This window comes from Salvelinus namaycush, chromosome 41 (assembly GCF_016432855.1).
Source record: "Salvelinus namaycush isolate Seneca chromosome 41, SaNama_1.0, whole genome shotgun sequence".
NCBI classification, from domain to species: domain Eukaryota; kingdom Metazoa; phylum Chordata; class Actinopteri; order Salmoniformes; family Salmonidae; genus Salvelinus; species Salvelinus namaycush.
The window spans coordinates 19,247,960-19,268,742 of NC_052347.1; the positions used below are offsets into that span (position 1 = coordinate 19,247,960).

A 20,783-nucleotide genomic window follows, 5' to 3' on the forward strand; every position below is an offset into this window, starting at 1 on the left:
CACTTGACCTGAGCCAGGTGGTTCTAACGATGAAACCGTGCCCTGGGTGTAGGCCTATTCATTACACCTATTTTGCAACGAAAACGAGAATTTCTATTGGACACATTTTTCTAGGTCCCTCCCGTTCCGTTCTTAAATGGTAAAAGGTTTCTGTTAAAATATAATGAATACACCCTGGATTCATCATGTGTTCTCAATGCGCAACAAACGTATCTTGACTGAAAATATAAAACAGTGCTCAAGGCTACTTCATGTGGGCGTTTTTAAAAGACCACTGAAGTTTAGTCAGACAATGGCCAAGACCAGCAGCCATTGATGTCTGGAATTTACAACTCTATATTACTATTGGCAAAGTGAATGTCCAATAGCCAGGCTCTTCTCTCATCACTGGTTATTTTGGTTGTGTGCTGTCTCAATCCTATTTTACCAGGTGATATTATCTGCTAACTCACTTTGTGTGTCTGTCTGTTGGGTGGACAGAGATGGCCAGCCAGAGCGAGGTGATTGACAGGTTGAGAGCTACGTTCAGGTCAGGCGTGACCTTTCCAGAGCAGTTCCGTATGACCCAGCTCCAGAGCCTTCTCTCCCTGGTCGAAGAAAACGAGCAGCTGATACAAGATGCTCTCCACAAGGACCTCCATAAGGTACTAGCATACACTCTGACACGCACAGACTGCTGTACACTCTGACACGCGCAGACTGCTGTACACTCTGACAGGCGCAGACTGCTGTACACTCGGACACGCGCAGACTGCTGTACACTCGGACACGCGCAGACTGCTGTACACTCGGACACGCGCAGACTGCTGTACACTCGGACACGCGCAGACTGCTGTACACTCGGACACGCGCAGACTGCTGTACACTCGGACACGCGCAGACTGCTGTACACTCGGACACGCGCAGACTGCTGTACACTCGGACACGCGCAGACTGCTGTACACTCGGACACGCGCAGACTGCTGTACACTCGGACACGCGCAGACTGCTGTACACTCGGACACGCGCAGACTGCTGTACACTCGGACACGCGCAGACTGCTGTACACTCGGACACGCGCAGACTGCTGTACACTCGGACACGCGCAGACTGCTGTACACTCGGACACGCGCAGACTGCTGTACACTCGGACACGCGCAGACTGCTGTACACTCGGACACGCGCAGACTGCTGTACACTCGGACACGCGCAGACTGCTGTACACTCGGACACGCGCAGACTGCTGTACACTCGGACACGCGCAGACTGCTGTACACTCGGACACGCGCAGACTGCTGTACACTCGGACACGCGCAGACTGCTGTACACTCGGACACGCGCAGACTGCTGTACACTCGGACACGCGCAGACTGCTGTACACTCGGACACGCGCAGACTGCTGTACACTCGGACACGCGCAGACTGCTGTACACTCGGACACGCGCAGACTGCTGTACACTCGGACACGCGCAGACTGCTGTACACTCGGACACGCGCAGACTGCTGTACACTCGGACACGCGCAGACTGCTGTACACTCGGACACGCGCAGACTGCTGTACACTCGGACACGCGCAGACTGCTGTACACTCGGACACGCGCAGACTGCTGTACACTCGGACACGCGCAGACTGCTGTACACTCGGACACGCGCAGACTGCTGTACACTCTGCATGTCCTCTGCCTCCCTCTCTCCACCTCTCATTATTTCCTCTGTCATCGCTCTCTTTCACCTCATCCTCTTTCCCTGTCCCTTTTTCTTCACCTTAGATCTCTCGTTGTCCTGTTCCCTCTCTCCCTCAATCATTTCACCTTCTCCCCTCTCTCAGCCCAAGTTTGAGACGGTCCTGTCAGAGATTCAGATAACCCTGAATGACCTGTACTTCGCCATGGAAAACCTCAGGACCTGGATGCAGCCGGAATACAACATTGGCAAGAATCTGGTACCTATTCCATCAACATTCACTGTCAACTGTTTGACTCTACCACCTTTTACTATGTCTCAACATGTAAACACACACAATTGGAATATTTTTTTACTGACTTCTGTAATAATTGTCCAACCATATACTTTCCCCTCCATCCTGTTTTAGGCCACTAGGATGGATGACTGTTTCATACGCAGGGAACCCTTGGGGGTAGTTTTAATCATCGGGGCGTGGAACTACCCTCTCCATCTTATTCTCTTACCTTTGGTTGCTGCAATTGCTGCAGGTACACATCTATCATGCCTTTGTATACCTAGAGGCTTTGTGAATAGTAATGGATTGGATTTATAGTGTTTTTACAGTAGCTCAAAGCATTTTACATCCACCAGTAATGTATGTGTAAAGTGAATGCTGACTCTGGTAGCATTTCATTATTGATTAGGTTTGATTTTGTGACGATGACATAATATTTATTCCATGATGTCGTGAACCAGGAAACTGTGCCATTCTGAAGCCGTCAGAGATCTGTCAGGCCACCGAGCAACTCCTGGCAGAACTCATCCCCAAATACCTGTCTCAGGTAGTACACACACACCTATATGTGCTTTCATTTCCCCCTGCTTCTGTTACCTGTTGTGGATCATCAATGGAATGCAGGCCAACAGTGCCATATTTGCTCTACCTGCCCACTTATTGTTTGTTTTTATTGTTTGTTTTTAATGTTTTGAGTTTTGCCATCTGACTTTTGTAGGACTGCTATGCAGTACTATGTGGTGGAGCAGAGGACACCAAGTCATTGCTGAAGAATAAATTTGACCACATCTTCTACACAGGTAAAGCCTAACAGAGAGGACTCCTTAGACCAATAATATGTATTAGCTCAATCCCTCTTTTTAGTATGTTTTGTGCCCCTTTTATCTCACCTTTGCCATATCACCTCTATCGCACACTCTTGCATACCCTTTCCTTCTCCTCTTCCTTTCCCTTCACCCTTCCCCATCTCCTCCCCAGGTTCCCAGGTGGTGGCCCGCTCCATCCTGCTAGCGGCGGCGCCTCACCTGACCCCCGTCACCCTGGAGCTGGGTGGCAAGAGCCCCTGCTTCATCTATGGCCATATTGACATCCAGAAGGCCGCCAAGCGCCTGTGCTGGTCCAAGTTCTTCAACACTGGCCAGAGCTGTGTGGCACCCGACTACGTCCTCTGCACAGCCCAGACCCGGGATGCCCTGCTGCCCGCTCTCCGGGAGACCCTGCGGACCTTCTACGGGCCGGACCCCGGAGCGAGCCTGGACATGGGGCGCATAGTCACCCCACGCCACTGGAGACGCCTGATGGACATGCTGGAGAAGTCCAAGGGGAAGGTGGTGATCGGAGGGGAGAGCCGCGAGGAGGACAGGTATATTGGTGAGTTTGGGGGGGTACAGGAAAGGACGATGAGATGCAGGCAGTGGTGTTGAGTTTGGTTTGTATACTGCTGCCACCTTGTGGGTGTGAATGCAAGTTGAACTAGGTTGAGGTGGTAGCCTTGCTGTTAAAGTGGCTTTAATTTCAAATATGAGTAACTAATCAGGCATATAGAAGCAAATTCTTGCTGATCAAGTGGTGTTTCTAGCTCCCACAGTGCTGGTAGACGTACAGGAGTCTGATGCTCTAATGCAGGAGGAGATCTTTGGCCCCATCTTGCCCATCCTAACCATAGAGTCTCTGGAGGAGGGCATAGACTACATCAACCGCCAAGAGAAACCCCTGGCCCTCTACGTCTTCTCTGACGAGACCTCGGTAAGACCATGACCTACATTACAGCACATAGATCTATTTATGTTATAGTCACGGTGGTGTCCTCCACAGAGCTATAGTTTAAAGTTATGTAGTTCTATGGCTGCCTCTGCCTTCACTGTGGCTCCACTCTTATGGAATAAATGCACATTCCTCCCCTCTCACTGTCAGGTGGTGACCACAGTGTTGAACAACACCAGTAGTGGTGGTTTCTGCGGCAATGATGGTATAGTACACATGGCCTTGCCAGGCCTGCCCTTTGGAGGAGTAGGTAAGTGTGTGTCTGACAACGTAAATGAAGTAGTCATTATCAGAAGAAAAGCACTAGACATGGATCTGATCATGGTGCCCTGTCATCTTCCTCTACCCTCCAGGTGCCAGTGGGATGGGTAGCTACCACGGCCGCTGGGGCTTTGAGACATTCAGCCACAGGCGGGGCTGTATGAACCGGAGCTGGTTGCTGGAGAGGGTCAACGTCCTGCGCTACCCGCCCTACAGCGACTACAACCTGGGCTGGTTGCGCTGGGCCACCACCTTCAAGAAGAACAGCTGGGGAGGCTGCTCAGTCATGTGAGAGTGGCACCCGGTGCGTGCCTGACTGTACTTCCAAAGCCGATGGGCTTTTCTTAAAGGTCCAATGCAGCCGTTTTTATCTCAATGTCAAATCATTTTGGGGTAACAATTAAGTACCTTACTGTGATTGTTTTCAATTAAAATGGCCAACAAGTAACATCTTCTTAGCAAAGAGCAATTTCTCAAGCAAGAATTTAGCTAGGACTGCCTGGGAGTGGTCTGGGTGGGGAGGGGAAAACTAGCTGTTGTTGGCAGAGAGGTTTGGATCTCTTATTGGTCTATTAACTAATTTACCGCCTGGAGTTGTCACCAGGCATTCCAAGAGTCCCTTCCCACCTAAACGGGCTGAAATTTCAGGCGTTTTTTAAAAAACTGCTCTTACACTAAAAGGGTATTATAATTTTTCACAGTATTATTCCTACATCATAGTGTGGAAATGTATAAAACAAAAATTATTTTTTTGACTGCACTGGGCCTTTAAAGTATCTGTACAGTGGTCCAGATTTCTATTAAATAATTTGCCTAAAATGTAAAAAATACATAAGGATGTTAAAAACCAGCTTTTCTCTGTGGCCTGATTGGAAACAGTGGTTGGGTGTATACTGGTAAACAAAAAAAAGCTGACATGCCAGCTAATTCAGTGAGATGCACAAACACTTGGATATTCAAATTGGCTACCAACTCCATGTGGCTAGCACACTTGCCTTCTTTTTGGGGGGGCCTTGGCTGTGTATACATTGCCTGCCCTGTCCGCTAAGAATCCGGATCACGTTCTGCACATGTTATTTTAAGCACACTACATAACTGCTGCTCACACTCCCCTTCCTTTATGTTTCTCTTTACTCACCCTCTTCTGAACTATGATGATGGTGCGTATCTCTGCCTTATGTTTCTGAACAGCTGAAATAAAATAAAAACTGCTGCAATTTGATCGAACATTCCCCAAAATATTTTTTGAAGGCTTTACAGCCTTATCGGTTGTAAAATATATTTTAGTTGCACAAGCAGGACTCATTAAACTATCAGCTTTTTGTGTGATGTAAACCCACCCATACTCAACTAGTGGATCGGTCGGGCTTCAATCCCTGGTATCATATAAACACACACAACATGAAAGAATGCATAGAATTGCAGAACATTTGCTTTAAAACAGCAAAAATAATATTTGCCCCATGCAAAATGTGTAGAATTGCAGGAAATTTGCTATAAAACTGCAACATTCTCAAGATAGGTGTGAACAGATTGTGGTCGCATGGGTTGTGAGGTGGGGGTTTGTTACTACATCGATAAATTACATTATCCATCCAGACCACCTCAGAAATGTGTGTGACTGGACCTTCTCAAATAGTACTTGAGTACCCCTGATTAGGCTAATCTTCATAGTTACTACCATATTGTAGTAGTACTGTGGGAGAAGTACATTAGTAAAGTTCATGAAAAAAATTATGCAACTCCCCACTTGAGTTTTGCATAGGAACACTGTGTTTTCCACACACAGGCCCTACTAATTGCTATTTTGCTTTTCAATGATCATGCAAGTACAGCATGAGTAGGCTACCTAGCGGTTCCACCTCTAGGCAGCCTAACATTGTAGGCAGCCCGATCATGTGAATCCGGACCAGTAACCTGAGTCTGACAATGGGTGAGTTCGTTCTGTGCGCTATTATCTCTTCTATCATTTGTCAACTACTGTCTAATATACTAAACAAAAATATCAACGCAACAATTTAAACGATTTTACTGATTTATAGTTCATATAAGGAAATCAGTCAATTGAAATAAATTCCTTAAACCTTAATAAATAGATTTCACCACTTGGGAGCCAGGCCCAGCCCATCAGAATGAGTTTTTCCCCACAAAAGGGCTTTATTATTGACAAATACTCTGCAGTGTATCGGCTGTCCGGTCCTGGGCTGGTTACACGTCCGGTTGTGAGGCCGGTTGGATGTGCTGCCAAATTCTCTAAAATGACGTTGGAGGCGGCTTATGGTAAATAAATTAACATTACATTTTCTGGCAACCGCTCTGGTGGACATTCCTGCAGTCAGCATGTCAATTGCACGCTCCCTCAACTTGAGACATCTTTGGCAATGTGTTGTGATTACAACTGCAAAGTTAGTGGCCTTTTGTCCCCAGCCCAAGGTGCACCTGTGTAATGATCATGCTATTTAATCAGGTTCTTGATATGCCACACCTGTTAGATGGATTATCTTGGCAAAGGAGAAATGTTCACTAACAGGGATGTAAACAAATTTGTGCACAATTTGAGAGCAATAAGCTTTTTGTGCGAAAGGAAATATTTGGGGATAATTTATTTCATGTAATGAAACATGGAACCAACACTATACATGTTGCGTTTTATATTTTTGTTATTTGATTATCATTTTCATAGTTATGCTGCCATATCGTAGCAAGAGTTGCTGAAAGAACTAGCCAATGTTTGTATTGAGAAAATAATTGCTATTTTGACTGCCTGTATATCTTAGGTGTGTTTGATGTACTGTTACAACAGACCACAAAGTTTGTACGAACATGATAGCTGCATGTTAGCCTAACATCCCTCCTGAAAAAATAACATGAAATTGCACTTGAGGTATGGAATGCATAGTTTGAACGTGCCCACCATATCTTTAGTGTACAACACGTTTCCCCCTCCATGTCAAGGAGGAAGTAGCGGCAGCAGAGCATGTTAGCTTACTGCTTCTAAACAGCCAGCAGGCCAACTTACAAACCCCAGATTTTGAAATGGAAGTGACTGAGATAGTTGTTGTTGTATAGGCTTACTCCTTTTTGCTAACACAACCTGTGGATTGCTTGGCTTGTGCGCTGCAGTGTGCCCTCTCCATTAACTGTTTGTCACAAGTCAGTTTCAGTGGGCCTGTTTGGTTTGAGTACTTGAAAAGAAGGCTGTACTGGGATAGGGCCATTGAGTCAGCAGAAAATAGCTGTGAGAAAAGGGGAAAGAGGTGCTACCTGTGGTTCTTGTTTAACCAGGTTATTCAAGGGAGGGACACAGGCTGCGTCTTGATTGGCTTCCTTACCTTATCTCCTCCTTTACCATGAACTGGAAAACTGAAGAAAGGTGAAAGTAATGTGGTAGATACCAATGGCTTTCACCTGTCCTGTTCTTTCAAATCTTTGCAGCTGAAGGGAAGGAGGGCCACTATTGCAATCCACCCAGGGTGTGGTTTCAGTTCTGTGTGTTCACCATTGCATCACAATGGTCTAAACCTGCTTCTTCCACTCGTCTTGCTTTGACCCATCCCATCAGAATAGATGAGTGGAAGCCACTATATTGAAATGTAGCCACCGCATTTAAAAATCTGGGGAAACCAGGGTCTGGAGAGCTAAAGGGTTTTTAGCATTGTTGCACACCATTGTTTACCATGGGGTTAGTATAGTTCTTCACAGAACGGTCTTGTGTAACAATTTTACTGGGTTTTGTTAGATGCTGTGACATATTAGGTGGTGGATGGATGTTTTTTGATTTTATAAGTCTTGTTCAAAAGACATGAACTAATAAAACCTTACTTTACATTAATATATTTGTTGGCTTATACTTTAAGCGTCAATTGTACTGTTATTGCCCCATTCTCCCTCATCTCAGCATGTTGCTTTTCTATGCAAGTCATTGCATCATTAGTGCTTTACACAATTACTTTTTGAATGTAAGGTGACTGATAAACTTTTCAATATCATTGAGACAAAATCCCACTCTTTAAACATTTTCAAATTCCATCATGACTTGATTAACACTCATAGAAACTCTTACAAGACAGGCTTTATCTCCAAAATCCCCCAAGTCACATCATAGAATCTGAACTGACAGAGCGAGGCACTCTAGGCTTACAAGTCGCATGTACAGTTGAAGTCAGAAGTTTACACACTTTGGTTGGAGTCATTAACTTGTTTTTCAACCACTCCACAAATTCCTTGTTAACAAACTATAGTTTTGGCAAGTCAGTTAGGACATCTACTTTGTGCATGACAAGTCATTTTTCCAAAAAGTCATTTTTCCAAAAAGTTTACAGTAAATTATAAGTGAAATAATTTGTATCACAATTCCAGTGGGTCAGAGGTTTACATACACTAAGTTGACTGTGCCTTTGAACAGCTTGGAAAATTCCAGAAAATGTCATGGCTTTAGAAGCTTCTGATAGGCTAATTGACAATTTTGAGTCAATTGGAGATGTACCTGTGGATGTATTTTAAGGCCTACCTTCAAACTCAGTGCCTCTTTGTTTGACAGCATGGGAAAATCAAAATAAATCAGCCAAGACCTCAAACAATTGTAGACTTCCACAAGTCTGGTTCATCCTTGGGAGCAATTTCCAAATGGCTGAAGGTACCACGTTCATCTGTACAAACAATAATACGCAAGTATAAACAGCATGGGACCACGCAGCTGTCATACCACTCAGGAAGGAGATGCGTTCTGTCTCCTAGAGATGAACATACTTTGGTGCGAAAAGTAAAAATCAATCCCAGAACAACCGCAAAGGACCTTGTGAAGATGCTGGAGCAAACCAGTATAAAAGTATATCCACATAACCTGAAAGGCTGCTCAGAAAGAAAGAAGCCACTGCTCCAAAACCACCATTAAAAAAAGCCAGATTACGGTTTGCAACTGCACATGGGGACAAAGATTGTACTTTTTGGAGAAATGTCCTCGGGCCTGATGAAACAAAAATAGAACTGTTTGGCCATAATGACCATCGTTATGTTTGGAGGAAAAAGGGGGACGCTTGCAAGCTGAAGAACACCATCCCAACCGTGAAGCATGGGGGTTGCAGCATCATGTTGTGTGGGTGCTTTGCTGCAGGAGGGACTTCACAAAATTGATGGCATCATGAGGAAGGGAAAGTATGTGGATATATTGAAGCAACATCTCAAGACATCAGTCAGGAAGTTAAAGCTTGGTCGCAAATGTGTCTTCCAAATGGACAATGACCCCAAGCATACTTCTAAAGTTGTGGCAAAATGGCTTAAGGACAACAAAGTCAAGGTATTGGAGTGGCCATCACAAAGCCCTGACATCAATCCTATAGAAAATGTGTGGGCAGAACTGAAGAAGCGTGTGCGAGCAAGGAGGCCTACAAACCTGACTCAGTTACACCAGCTGTCAGGAGGAATGGGCCAAAATTCACCCAACTTATTGTGGGAAGCGTGTGGAAGGCTACCCTAAATGTTTGACCCAAGTTAAACAATTTAAAGGCAATGCTACCAAATACTAATTGAGTATGTAAACTTCTGACCCACTGGGAATGTAATGAAAGAAATAAAAGCTGAAATATCACTCCACTATTATTCTGATATTTCACATTCTTAAAATAAAGTGGTGATGCTAACTGACCTAAAACAGGGAATTTTTACAAGGATTAAATGCCAGGAATTGTGAAACTGAGTTTTTAAATGTATTTGGCTATGGTCTATGTAAACTTCCGACTTCTGTATATTGCAAAGGAAAACGGCTCAGTTGATCTTATCACTGAGGCAATCAAAACACTTTACTTGTTACAGACTTGAATCAAGCGTTGATACAATTATAATCAGTTTTTACATCAGAGCCTGTATTCATAAAGCATTAAGAGTAGGAGTGCTGATCTAGAATCAGTTTTGCCTTGTCTGTCATAATGAATAAGATTGCATGGACAGGAGGAACTGATCCTAGATCAACACTCCTACTGTTAGATGCTTTATGAGTACAAGCCCAGATTGGGTGTGTGACTCAAAGAAAATTTATTTTATTCCAGTTCATGAAAATCAACATCATAATTGTGTCATGGCTTGTACAAATGGGGGCTATATTGTTTCCTTCACTGTAGAGATCTGCAGTCTTTGTTTGTGGTAAATACAGTGTGCATATTATGGGGGACAGTACAAATCTGAGATTGGTCAAAAATGATCATTCTTAAATGTAAATATTCTAATACTGCTGCATTTTGCCTCCTCTCCCAGAGGTTTCTCCAGCAAAGAGGTATTCAATGCAGGTCCTCTGTTCCAAACCGGCCCCTATCCACCCAGAGCACTTGTGTAGATCAAAGGATTGGACAGGTATAAGCAATATAGTAATAGCTCCACTTTGCCCTCTGGTAGGCTACGCTGCAACTTCTCGCATATTAGTATCCACTCCAATACATTTGGATTTACAGGACATCAGCATATTGCTTGCACCTGTCCAATCCGATCTACAGAAGTGCCTATAGGTGGGTAGAAGATAGAGGATGGCTTGTGATTGGGTGTGGGACTGCTTCCTGGTAGTCTGAGGTCAGGGTTCGGGTTTGTATGAGGAGGGGGGGATGGTCCCGGGGGGGCTCTGCTCGGTGGCAGAGGTTTGGGAGGCTGGCGAGGGGCAGATGGCGGTAGGGGGCTCCTTCTGGACCAGCTCTGGGTCGTCCTGGCCCGCCTGGGGAGGATGCACCAACACTCGGTCGATGATCCCAAAGTCCTGCGCCTCAATGGGGCTCATGTAACAATCTCTCTCAATCACACCCTCTGAGAGAAAGAAAACGGAAGGGAATAATTATATGGTTACAAGTTTTGGTAAAAATGTGCGACACATTGGTGGTGGCTGAGGTGAGTTCACTCTTAAAGTGCTTTGAGTGAGGAAGGACTCAATTATCAAATCACTTAACCTTGAAATAGTGCTTGAATTTAGTTAGGAGTCACTAAGTCATATGGGACTCAGAGGCTATGGTACATTTTCCATCAGACAATATTACTTAAGACATTTTGAAGTATTTTTTATTGGAATATTAATGTTGCATATTGGGAACTGTTTGGAAATACACTTAAGTACTGGCACGTATTAGAAAAGACAAGTATAATTTCATGCATTTGAACCCAGGTCTGTGTGGTCCTACGGGTATTTGAAATAAGACTAAACGATTGAATCAAACCGTCCCGCCCCCCTGGACACCTTTTCCCCAGAGCTAAACAACCGGATCATGTTCTGCCCCCCTGGACACCTTTTCCCCAGAGCTAAACAACCGGATCATGTTCTGCCCCCCTGGACACCTTTTCCCCAGAGCTAAACAACCGGATCATGTTCTGCCCCCCTGGACACCTTTTCCCCAGAGCTAAACAACCGGATCATGTTCTGCCCCCCTGGACACCTTTTCCCCAGAGCTAAACAACCGGATCATGTTCTGCCCCCCTGGACACCTTTTCCCCAGAGCTAAACAACCGGATCATGTTCTGCCCCCCTGGACACCTTTTCCCCAGAGCTAAACAACCGGATCATGTTCTGCCCCCCTGGACACCTTTTCCCCAGAGCTAAACAACCGGATCATGTTCTGCCCCCCTGGACACCTTTTCCCCAGAGCTAAACAACCGGATCATGTTCTGCCCCCCTGGACACCTTTTCCCCAGAGCTAAACAACCGGATCATGTTCTGCCCCCCTGGACACCTTTTCCCCAGAGCTAAACAACCGGATCATGTTCTGCCCCCCTGGACACCTTTTCCCCAGAGCTAAACAACCGGATCATGTTCTGCCCCCCTGGACACCTTTTCCCCAGAGCTAAACAACCGGATCATGTTCTGCCCCCCTGGACACCTTTTCCCCAGAGCTAAACAACCGGATCATGTTCTGCGCATGTTGTGTTAGTCTCTGCCTCATCTTTATGAGCAGCTGAAATAAAAACCCTGCAGAGACTTAAACAAACACCCCCCCCAAACAGTATATATATATATATTGTTGGCTAATTTAGGATGTAGGCTATAACTTTCTCTGTCTGTTGTAACTAAGGATATTGAAATGGTACAAACATAAGCACATTGTACCGGTACAATGTATATAGCCTCGCTATTGTTATTTCACTGCTGCTGTTTATTTTTTAATTTTTTTAAATGTACTTAACTTCTTAAAGCATTGTTGGTTAAGAAGAAAAAGTGTTACGGTTGTATTTGGCGCATGTGACAAACAATTTGATTTTGAAGCAGGACGCAGTCTACACATTGCATTGTGGGGCAAAACAACGTTAGCTTCTCAATGAGCATGCAACGCCGCACGATTTGATACAGCACGTGATTGAAATTAGCCAGAGTTGCCTGTTCCACCTCTGTGCAGCTGAAGGTTCTGCACATGTAGACAGTAAACAGAGTTGCCTGTTCCACCTCTGTACAGCTGAAGGTTCTGCACATGTAGACAGTAAACAGAGTTGCCTGTTCCACCTCTGTACAGCTGAAGGTTCTGCACATGTAGACAGTAAACAGAGTTTGACAATGGGCTTGTTTTTAAAGTAGAGAATCTCACACATTCCCAGAAGGTTCGGTTGTTTAGCTATTGAAAAGAGGCGTCCAGAGAATTCGGCCACGCAGCCACTCCGTTGATATAAGTATTTGAAATTTGTTTTGGCTATTTATAGGAAGTCATAAGAAAATACTTTCAAATACTTCAAATAGAAGTAGCTGATTTGGCCACATTATTTGAAAATACACAAAAGTATATTAATAACGAATAAATAATGACGCATGTATTTGAACCCAGGTCTGTCTTCATTGTTTGAACTTTTGTATGCTTACTCAAGGCTTTTCCCTCTGAGCCAGACTCTACTGAACTGGATGCCTTAGCTACTTACCTATATGTGTCAACAGCTGGCCAGTGTGTTTAGCATAGAGTTGATTGATCTGTTTCTTTAGTTTCATGATCTCCTCAGCCTGAATGGCGATGTCTGTAGCCTGACCCTAATAACACACAGGAGAGAGAAGACACATGTTATGTAAAGGCAACTGAGGTGAGGTGTCAAAATACTTAACTCAAATTTACATGCCCAATAGCCTATAGACAATCACAGGTCTGGCTTTTGATGGCAACACAAGCTAAACGAACCAACAGTTGTACCAGGTTCTCTACCCCCCCCCCCCCCCCCCACCAGCTCCTATTCCTGCTGCCTCCCTGGTCCCATTACCCCTTTCCATCCTTACCCTGGCTCCTCCGGAGGGCTGGTGCACCATGATGCGAGCGTTGGGCAGGGAGTGCCTCATGCCGGCCGTGCCCGAAGCCAGGAGAAGACTGCCCATGCTGGCCGCCTGGCCCACACACCACGTGGAGATTGGGTTGAGGATGTACTGCATGGTGTCGTAGATGGCTAGGCCTGCCGTCACAACACCGCCTGGGGGGGGGGGAAAGAGGATAGGAGAGGAACATCATGGTGAACCAGGATTAATGGTTTGCTGGATTTAGTTCATCAATGTTCTTCTCCCAGACTTTTCTATCTCTCCTTAAAGCTGGAATCCAGTGGTGAAACTGCCATTTCCATTTGCGATATTACAACAAAGACGTTACTTCAAACAAACACTTTTTTCCATCTGACATCATTGCACGCACGATAGAACCAAGTATGTACGATTTTTATTTTTTTAACCACAATGCTGGATGCTCATTTCCTCAAAACAATAACAAATGCGCCTGGGGCTGTTGTGCCTATCATGGGTCTCAGCTTTAACGTTAACCTAATGAAGTTAATTTGAAGTCAAGGTAAAAAATACTTTGACTGCACCCTTTATCTCCTATTACTGTCATCTGATCCATCTGTCACTTGTGTTCTCTCCATCTCTTTCCCCTCCAAGAAACGTGCTTTTTAATCAAGTAACCATCCCTATTTCGCCAACCATCCCCTGCCACCACCATCTGTTCTTCCACCATTTTTGTGGGAGGTCCCCCTCTATTCTCTTACCAGGACTGTTGATGTACATGTGGATGGGTTTGTTGTTGCTCTCTGACTGCAGAAAGAGTAGTTGAGCAATAACCAGACTGGCCACAGAGTCATCAATCTGAAAAAAGGCAGGGGGAGAGGAGAGAGATTAACAAATGAATCTTAACTGCAACAGCAGACTCAGAAATCCAGATGTTTTAATCGGTGTGGACTTACTCCCATTATGACCTTGCGCCGATAAGCAGAGTAATTTGTATACATTATATTTATTTTTTTACCTTTTATTTAACTGGGCAAGTCTTAAGAACAAATTCTTATTTACAATGACGGCCTAGGAACAATGGGTTAACTGCCTTGTTCAGGGGTAGAACAACAGATTTTTACCTTGTCAGCTCGGGGATTCGATCTAGCAACCTTTACTGCCATAATCAGTTTCATATCGAATTATTAGTGTGCATGTAAACATACCCAATGTCTCCTTGTGTAGGTTTTGAATCCCAAACTATTACACACACAGACTTATCAGCCCTATTACAGACTTACCAGCCCTATTACATACACAGACTTAACGGCCCTATTACACAGACAGTGACACACAAATAGACTTACCGGCCCTATTACAGAGAGTGACACACAGATTATCTGTGTAATGGGGCTGGTAAGCCTATCTGTGTGTCACTGTCTGTAATAGGGCCAGTAAGTCTATTTGTGTGTCACTGTCTGTGTAATGGGGCCGGTAAGCCTGTGACACACAGCGAGACTTACTGGCCCCATTACACCGACAGTGACTCACAGCAAGAATTACCGGCCACATTAGACAATGACACACAACTAGACTTACCGGCCCTATTACACAAACGGTGACACACAGCTAGAATTACCGGCCCCATTACACAGACAGTGATACACAGTGAGACTCACCGGCCCCATTACACAGATGATCCTCTCCCTCAGAAGACGAGAGTAGATGTCATACGCCCGCTCTCCTCGACCCTGAGAATGAAGAGAAAGACAAGGAAAAAGAATGAGGGAAAGAAAGAGGAAGATCTTTGAACATTGGAAAGCAGCTAGACTAGCTAGGACCAGGAACTGACAGGTGAAAACTACTAACTAAACCGTTCCAAACCAAGAGTGAATCAAGTTGCATAGAAATGTTGCAGTCCTAAATAGAACTCTGTTGGGGTTCCAATTCTTACCGTCTGCTCCACAACAATAGGTATGAGAGGACTCCTCCATTGAGCACTGTGGTGAATGGTCCTGCATGACTTTAAAGCTGTCACTCCACATTGTAACACCCTCTAAGAGAAGGGGATAGAGAGAAAGAGTTAACATTTGTCTCTAAGATCTTAACCTAAGTGTTGGGCAGGTTATTTAAATAATTATATGTATAAGTTACATTCAGAGATAGCATGGTTATTTTTTTCCACTCTGGCCCCTTGAAGTGTGTTCAAGACAAAGCTTTCAAATGTATTATGATCTTACATCAACTCTGAACATTACACACACTAGAAAATGCTACTGTTACTCGTGATTTCACATTAACAGTTAGGGAAATGTTGACAGTGGTTTTCCTTTAAAATAAATAGTCATTCAATTTAGCGAGATGGGAATGAGTTTTGGTCAAGTTACACAAGTGTGGCTAGCCAGCTAGCTCACTGGCTATTTAATCGTCGCAGGTGCATGATGCATACTATTCATCTGAGTCGAGAATGCACCGCTGAGACAGCGAATTAACATTTTCACATTGTAATCTATATAGTTTACAACACAAACGATGCATTTCCAAAATATGTTTCACTCTTTATCTCCAATACTTACTCGTATAAGCATTGTGATGTCTTGTAATGTACAATCCCCTCTGTTTGACCCCAATTTAACCGGAAACAATTCTAATTTGAGCGTCGAACTGTTCCTGAAGTCGCTGAGCAATATTTCTCTGTCATGTGACGAGTTTGTGTTTACAGCCTCGAATATGTGGGCGCTAGATGGCAATGGTGCACAAGAAAAAGCCACTAACATAATACTACAGTATTGCTTATCGTTGCCTTGATAATTTTCAGATACCAACAATTTTTTAAATACAAAAGCCTACTTGTTATATAAATAAATATACTATTGAATAATAATGTGATGAATAAAGCTTAAAATGAAATGTGATTAAAAGACAGACATGTGTGTTGAAGAGCCAAAACTCGTGACATTGTAGATGGGGTCTCTATAAATAAACATTTTAAAAAAGGAGCACATGACGAGACTGTATTTCGCTAATGATATCCTCGTGGTTCTGGGGTTGTTTAGAAAAAGTATCTTTATATAATAGAGAGCCAAGACCATTCTAATAAAATACTTTCCTTTGATTTACTTCACCATAGCCTACTGTAGGCCTAGAAACCATTGTATTATTGGCGACACAATATAAAACCCAAAGGAACATTTCATTTTCCGAAAATAGCCCATTCATTTGTTTAACTGACTGATCTATTATTATTATTATGTTGTTGTTTTTCTTACATGTACACATAAGTGCCTCTCTTTACTGATAACAATCTTTAATTATGGGCAATTCTGAAAGCAGTGGGGAGAACATTGCGCAAAAAAGCGGTGCGTTTTTTCAGAGGGGGGAGCACTTGAGTCGCAGCAGCCTCATCAGAAAATCTCGTTCTTTCAAGTGATAGCCGGACACTTTCACTTGGCCGTTGAACAGACCTCGCAGACATGTCGAATAACAGCGCAAACAGCAGCAACTTGGTTATCGCTCAGAAGGTGGTAAAACAACTTCGGCTAGAGGCGAGTGTTCGCAGGATCAAGGTAAAGAAATTACATTCAGAAAGACTGATCAAAAACTGTTCTGCATTGGGTGTGACTGGCTGACTTGTCAACATGGCCCTTTGGTAACTATTGAAAAGCTATATATTATGTAAAGTTTGACTATTTTATGAGAAGCATCGCGTTATTTTGTTACTTCCAGGCCATTTGTTACAAAATGCTGTTCCATTGGAACCATGCCATCTGTTTGCAACTAACTGCAGCGCTGTCCAGTAGACTAAAGGAGTAGCCTGTAAATTGACGTGCTCAATCGAGCGCCGCCTTTCACCTGTCATGTTACCGAAAGGAAAATGTAAGATTATAATGCGGTTCTAGTTTTGCTGTATGCATAGGTGTTATGGCAAGTCTAGGCTACTCCTCAGCTCTCCACTTAGTTTAACGCCGTTTTGAATGGATGTATTTATGATATATTTAGAAGTTAACGATTTGCTGTTAATTATGCTCTAAGTTAATCATGTGAAATATGAAGATTTCCTGCTGTAGGCTGTGTTGTCCGGAGAAAATAAACAGCTCGTAGGCTAGTTTCCGCGAATGGTGCAGCACAGTGGTGGCCTTTGTTGATTGTGCCTGTGACAGTAGTGCGATTGTTGGCCAAATTACTCCTTTTAGAGGAGAAAGCCAGATTAGTCCGCAGACCTTAAACCACCCTGGAGCACTCAGGCATGCTGTGCTTTGAAGGGCATATGAGAATGCAGGAAAAATATAGGCTTTTATCTATAGCCTATGAAATACGTTTATACCATATTATCAACTAACTAGATAAATAATAAACTCAATGCATAGCTCATTTGTGACTTGGTCCTAAAGTGCCATCTTGTGTTAATGGGGACAATGTTATGACAACTGTTATGACAACTATTATAGACTTCACCCATGAAACAACCCTCTAGTAAAGTACCAGATCATTATGCTATTGCTGAGTCAAGTCCTAGGTAGGGATTTTAGGAAAATAGCTGATCATTGCTCAGTTTCTCTCGCAGTGTGAGCTTGGAGCATATTACTGTAGGTTCATTAAACTGAGTATCAGTAGGAGTATTGTGGCAGAGTGAAAGTGTTGGCCCCTCTATTTATTGATGCGTGGACCAGGTCTCTCTTGAAAAGCTGAGTTAAAACAAGTAGAAGTTAAGTAGAGCAGGATTGAGCTCAATTTACTTGGAACTTCTTTATAGAAAATGCTGTCACTGTCAATGATGACTCATTCTCATGAATGCCTATGACATTGATATGTCATCTTTACAGCAGTCTTATGTAGCCTTTATGACACAGAATTAAAGTATAATGGAACTGACAGTGTCTCTCTGTTTCCACTCTCAGGTGTCCCAGGCAGCAGCGGACCTGAAGACCTTCTGCCTGCAGAACGCCCATAAAGACCCTCTCCTCATGGGGGTGCCCTCCAGCGACAACCCCTTCAGACCCCCCAAGTCCTGCGCCCTCTTCTGAGGTGAGATGACAGTCTGATGTGGTAGAGTAGGCTTCAACTAACTCCCTCTCTATCTCTCTCTTTTCTCTCTTCTGTCTCTTTCTCACACACACACACGTGCATGGACACACACACACACTCTCTCTGTCTCTTTCTGTCCTGCTTTCTTTCTCTACCTTCCCTCTACCTGTTCCCCACTCTCCTTTTCTCTCTCTGTTTGCTAACCTTTGACCCTTCTGGCTTTGATTGTTACAAAGAGAACGTAACCAACAGCAGCAATATCTCATCTAACTGCTGTGCCAGTGATCTGATCGGACTCTATGCTTTCTCACTGCAGGCGATGGTGATGATGGAGGCTCGTAAAACACGTCTGAACATTCCCCAAGGATGCCTTTCAATTCCAAGCCCCTTGGCGTCTCCTACACCCTTCCCCACCACGTCCAGTCACTGAAGACATCAAGGCCAGAACACAATCACAAGCATTAACCCTATGCTGAGTGAGTTTTGACATGTGTTCTGTTCTGGATTTCTACAGCTCAATAAGGATAACATTTGCAGTCCTTTGTGTGTTGAGATCATTAGAATGAAAGCACTCCTCAAAGTATAAATATGTCAGTCTCAACCCCAACTCTCCCTGTAGTCTCTACCTTTTGTTACTTTTCTTTTACTCAAAGTGAAATTGAACTGTATTAGGTTTTATACATTGTTGTTGGTGAGTCTTTAAAAGTGGTTGACCCAGTGCCATTACATGAGTATAGCCTACCGTATCATTGTTGTGAAGCTATGTTCAACAGACTACAAGATATTACACCCGAGTTTGATCTCAGAGCTTGTTTTTCAAAATGGTGCTCAGTTGGTTGCAAACACAATGCAAGGTTCCACACAAACTCGCCTTAACACTGTCACTGTGATTTTTGTCAGGTGAAATTGTGAAGCATTTCGATAAGTTTAATTTATGATTCTCTGCTAAAAGTGTGGTGACTCCATGAGCCTCTCAAGAGAATTTAGTCTTTTGACAGAAATTTTGTGCGCATTCTCATGTGTTAAACACTCGACTACACTGTTAAGATCCTCAGTTGACAGTTAAACCACTGTGATGCAAAATTTTATTCAAAAGAAAATGGTGTTACTGTCTTGAAAAGAGTGACTCAGAGAGGATGTTAGAGGTTTCTTATGGGTGTTGGCATATAGAGATCTCAAACTCAGGTCATGCAAAATATCTGTTTCAATGCTGGTTTTGTGGTGTTGCTCAGTCAACATCAGAATAATGATATGAAGGATCATAACAAGAATATTAGGATTACTGTACTGACACTAAAGATAAGTATAATTGCTGTGTATCATCATTATAAATAAGCCTGATCTCAGGACACTCAGTGGAAAGAGACTGCTACTCCATTGGTGCATCTAAGTTAAAGTAAGGACACATTCTAAATGGTTTAAAGTCATTTTTAGGGTTCCCCACCTCTTTTACCTTTTACTCTTTGCGTACTGCTTCAAACTAATGTGCCTTAGTATGTGCCAAACTTCTGGTAATTTAAATGCCTCGATTTTAACACGAGACCTGTTGAGGCCTAAATCTGCATTTACTTTCCCACTTGATTACTCAGAAACACTTAAAGAGGACCTGAAGGAGTTGAAAAACAACCCCAGAGAATGAGTAATGTTTAGGAACCATACTGTGTTCTTATTACAACATGAAGTGTTGCTAAAAACTGGAGAACAGCCCTTCAACATGTTCCAATACCCAGAAACATGTCTTCAATAATGTCCTCTGACTTGACCACTGATAGGTGAAAGGACTAGGCCTACATAGATTTTCACAGTACTATTAGTCTTGCCTACCAAGTCCTTTCAACTCAGTGGCCATGCAGGAAAGGAGATGGAGGAATGCAAGCTCTTTTCACTATGGTGACAGAGACTGAGCTCTGAATTCCTCTGACATTATAATCAAGTGAAGAGAGAACTTTTGAGGACTACAGTGTCCATAATGCATGGGGAAAGCAGAGCACCTCAATTTACAAATATTAGTCAGACTTGCTCATCCCTGAAATGCTCTGGTGGAAGGATTCATACATGTGGGAAACACTGTCATCCTCTTGTGCCTTAACGTTTTTTTTGTGTGTATTTGTCTTAGAATGGTACCGTGACATGTATTGACTGAATAATTTAATAAAATGTATAATTTCACCTTCAACATCTCCTTGGGTCTCTTGTTTTATCAAGGAGTTTGTTAAGAGTGGCCCCCTTAAGCTGACTGGCCAGAACACACAAGAGTATCAGGGGTAGGCAACTCCTGTCCTGCAGGGACCTGAGTGTCTGCTACTTTTCTCTTTCGCCTGGCACTTAATTAATCCACTGATGCCATACCTGGTTTATAAATCAGATGCTGATTTGGAGAGAACAAAAGACAGCAGACATGCACTCAGGCCCCCGTGGACCAGACTTGCTCATCCCTGTCACATAGAATGCTGCTCAAGAAATACCAGTGCATATTTGCCAATAGTCTGCCAGATAAACTGTATTTAGCCACTGACCTAAGTTGTAGGTTTTGGTACTTGCTGCATGACATGTTACACAGCAGAACCAATATTATTCACAGATTTAACAGACCAGGATACGAAA

The 20,783-nt window shown here is 43.6% G+C and overlaps 3 protein-coding genes across 3 annotated transcripts; 2 read left to right on the plus strand and 1 right to left on the minus strand.

Annotated features, from left to right (window-relative positions):
* Positions 1–482: 482 nt before the first annotated feature.
* On the plus strand, positions 483–4,256 carry LOC120034547 (aldehyde dehydrogenase family 3 member B1-like). The gene is made up of 9 exons (XM_038981146.1): positions 483–644; positions 1,808–1,921; positions 2,072–2,192; positions 2,401–2,486; positions 2,658–2,739; positions 2,918–3,310; positions 3,519–3,685; positions 3,854–3,953; positions 4,057–4,256. Exons 1-9 carry the CDS (start codon positions 483–485, stop codon positions 4,254–4,256), a joined length of 1,425 nt encoding a protein of 474 aa, XP_038837074.1.
* A 5,481-nt stretch (positions 4,257–9,737) lies between these two features.
* LOC120034122 (ATP-dependent Clp protease proteolytic subunit, mitochondrial-like) lies at positions 9,738–15,794 on the minus strand. Its single transcript, XM_038980562.1, has 7 exons — positions 15,731–15,794; positions 15,109–15,210; positions 14,834–14,905; positions 13,934–14,030; positions 13,182–13,369; positions 12,836–12,941; positions 9,738–10,750 (listed from the first exon to the last, which is right to left on the minus strand). The coding sequence occupies exons 1-7, from the start codon at positions 15,740–15,742 to the stop codon at positions 10,524–10,526; spliced, it is 804 nt and encodes a 267-aa protein (XP_038836490.1). The 5' UTR covers positions 15,743–15,794; the 3' UTR covers positions 9,738–10,523.
* Positions 15,795–16,575: 781 nt separating this feature from the next.
* Positions 16,576–20,355, plus strand: LOC120034227 (guanine nucleotide-binding protein G(I)/G(S)/G(O) subunit gamma-5-like). Its single transcript, XM_038980706.1, has 3 exons — positions 16,576–16,720; positions 18,053–18,179; positions 18,496–20,355. The coding sequence occupies exons 1-2, from the start codon at positions 16,628–16,630 to the stop codon at positions 18,176–18,178; spliced, it is 219 nt and encodes a 72-aa protein (XP_038836634.1). The 5' UTR covers positions 16,576–16,627; the 3' UTR covers position 18,179; positions 18,496–20,355.
* The last annotated feature ends 428 nt before the right edge of the window (positions 20,356–20,783 follow it).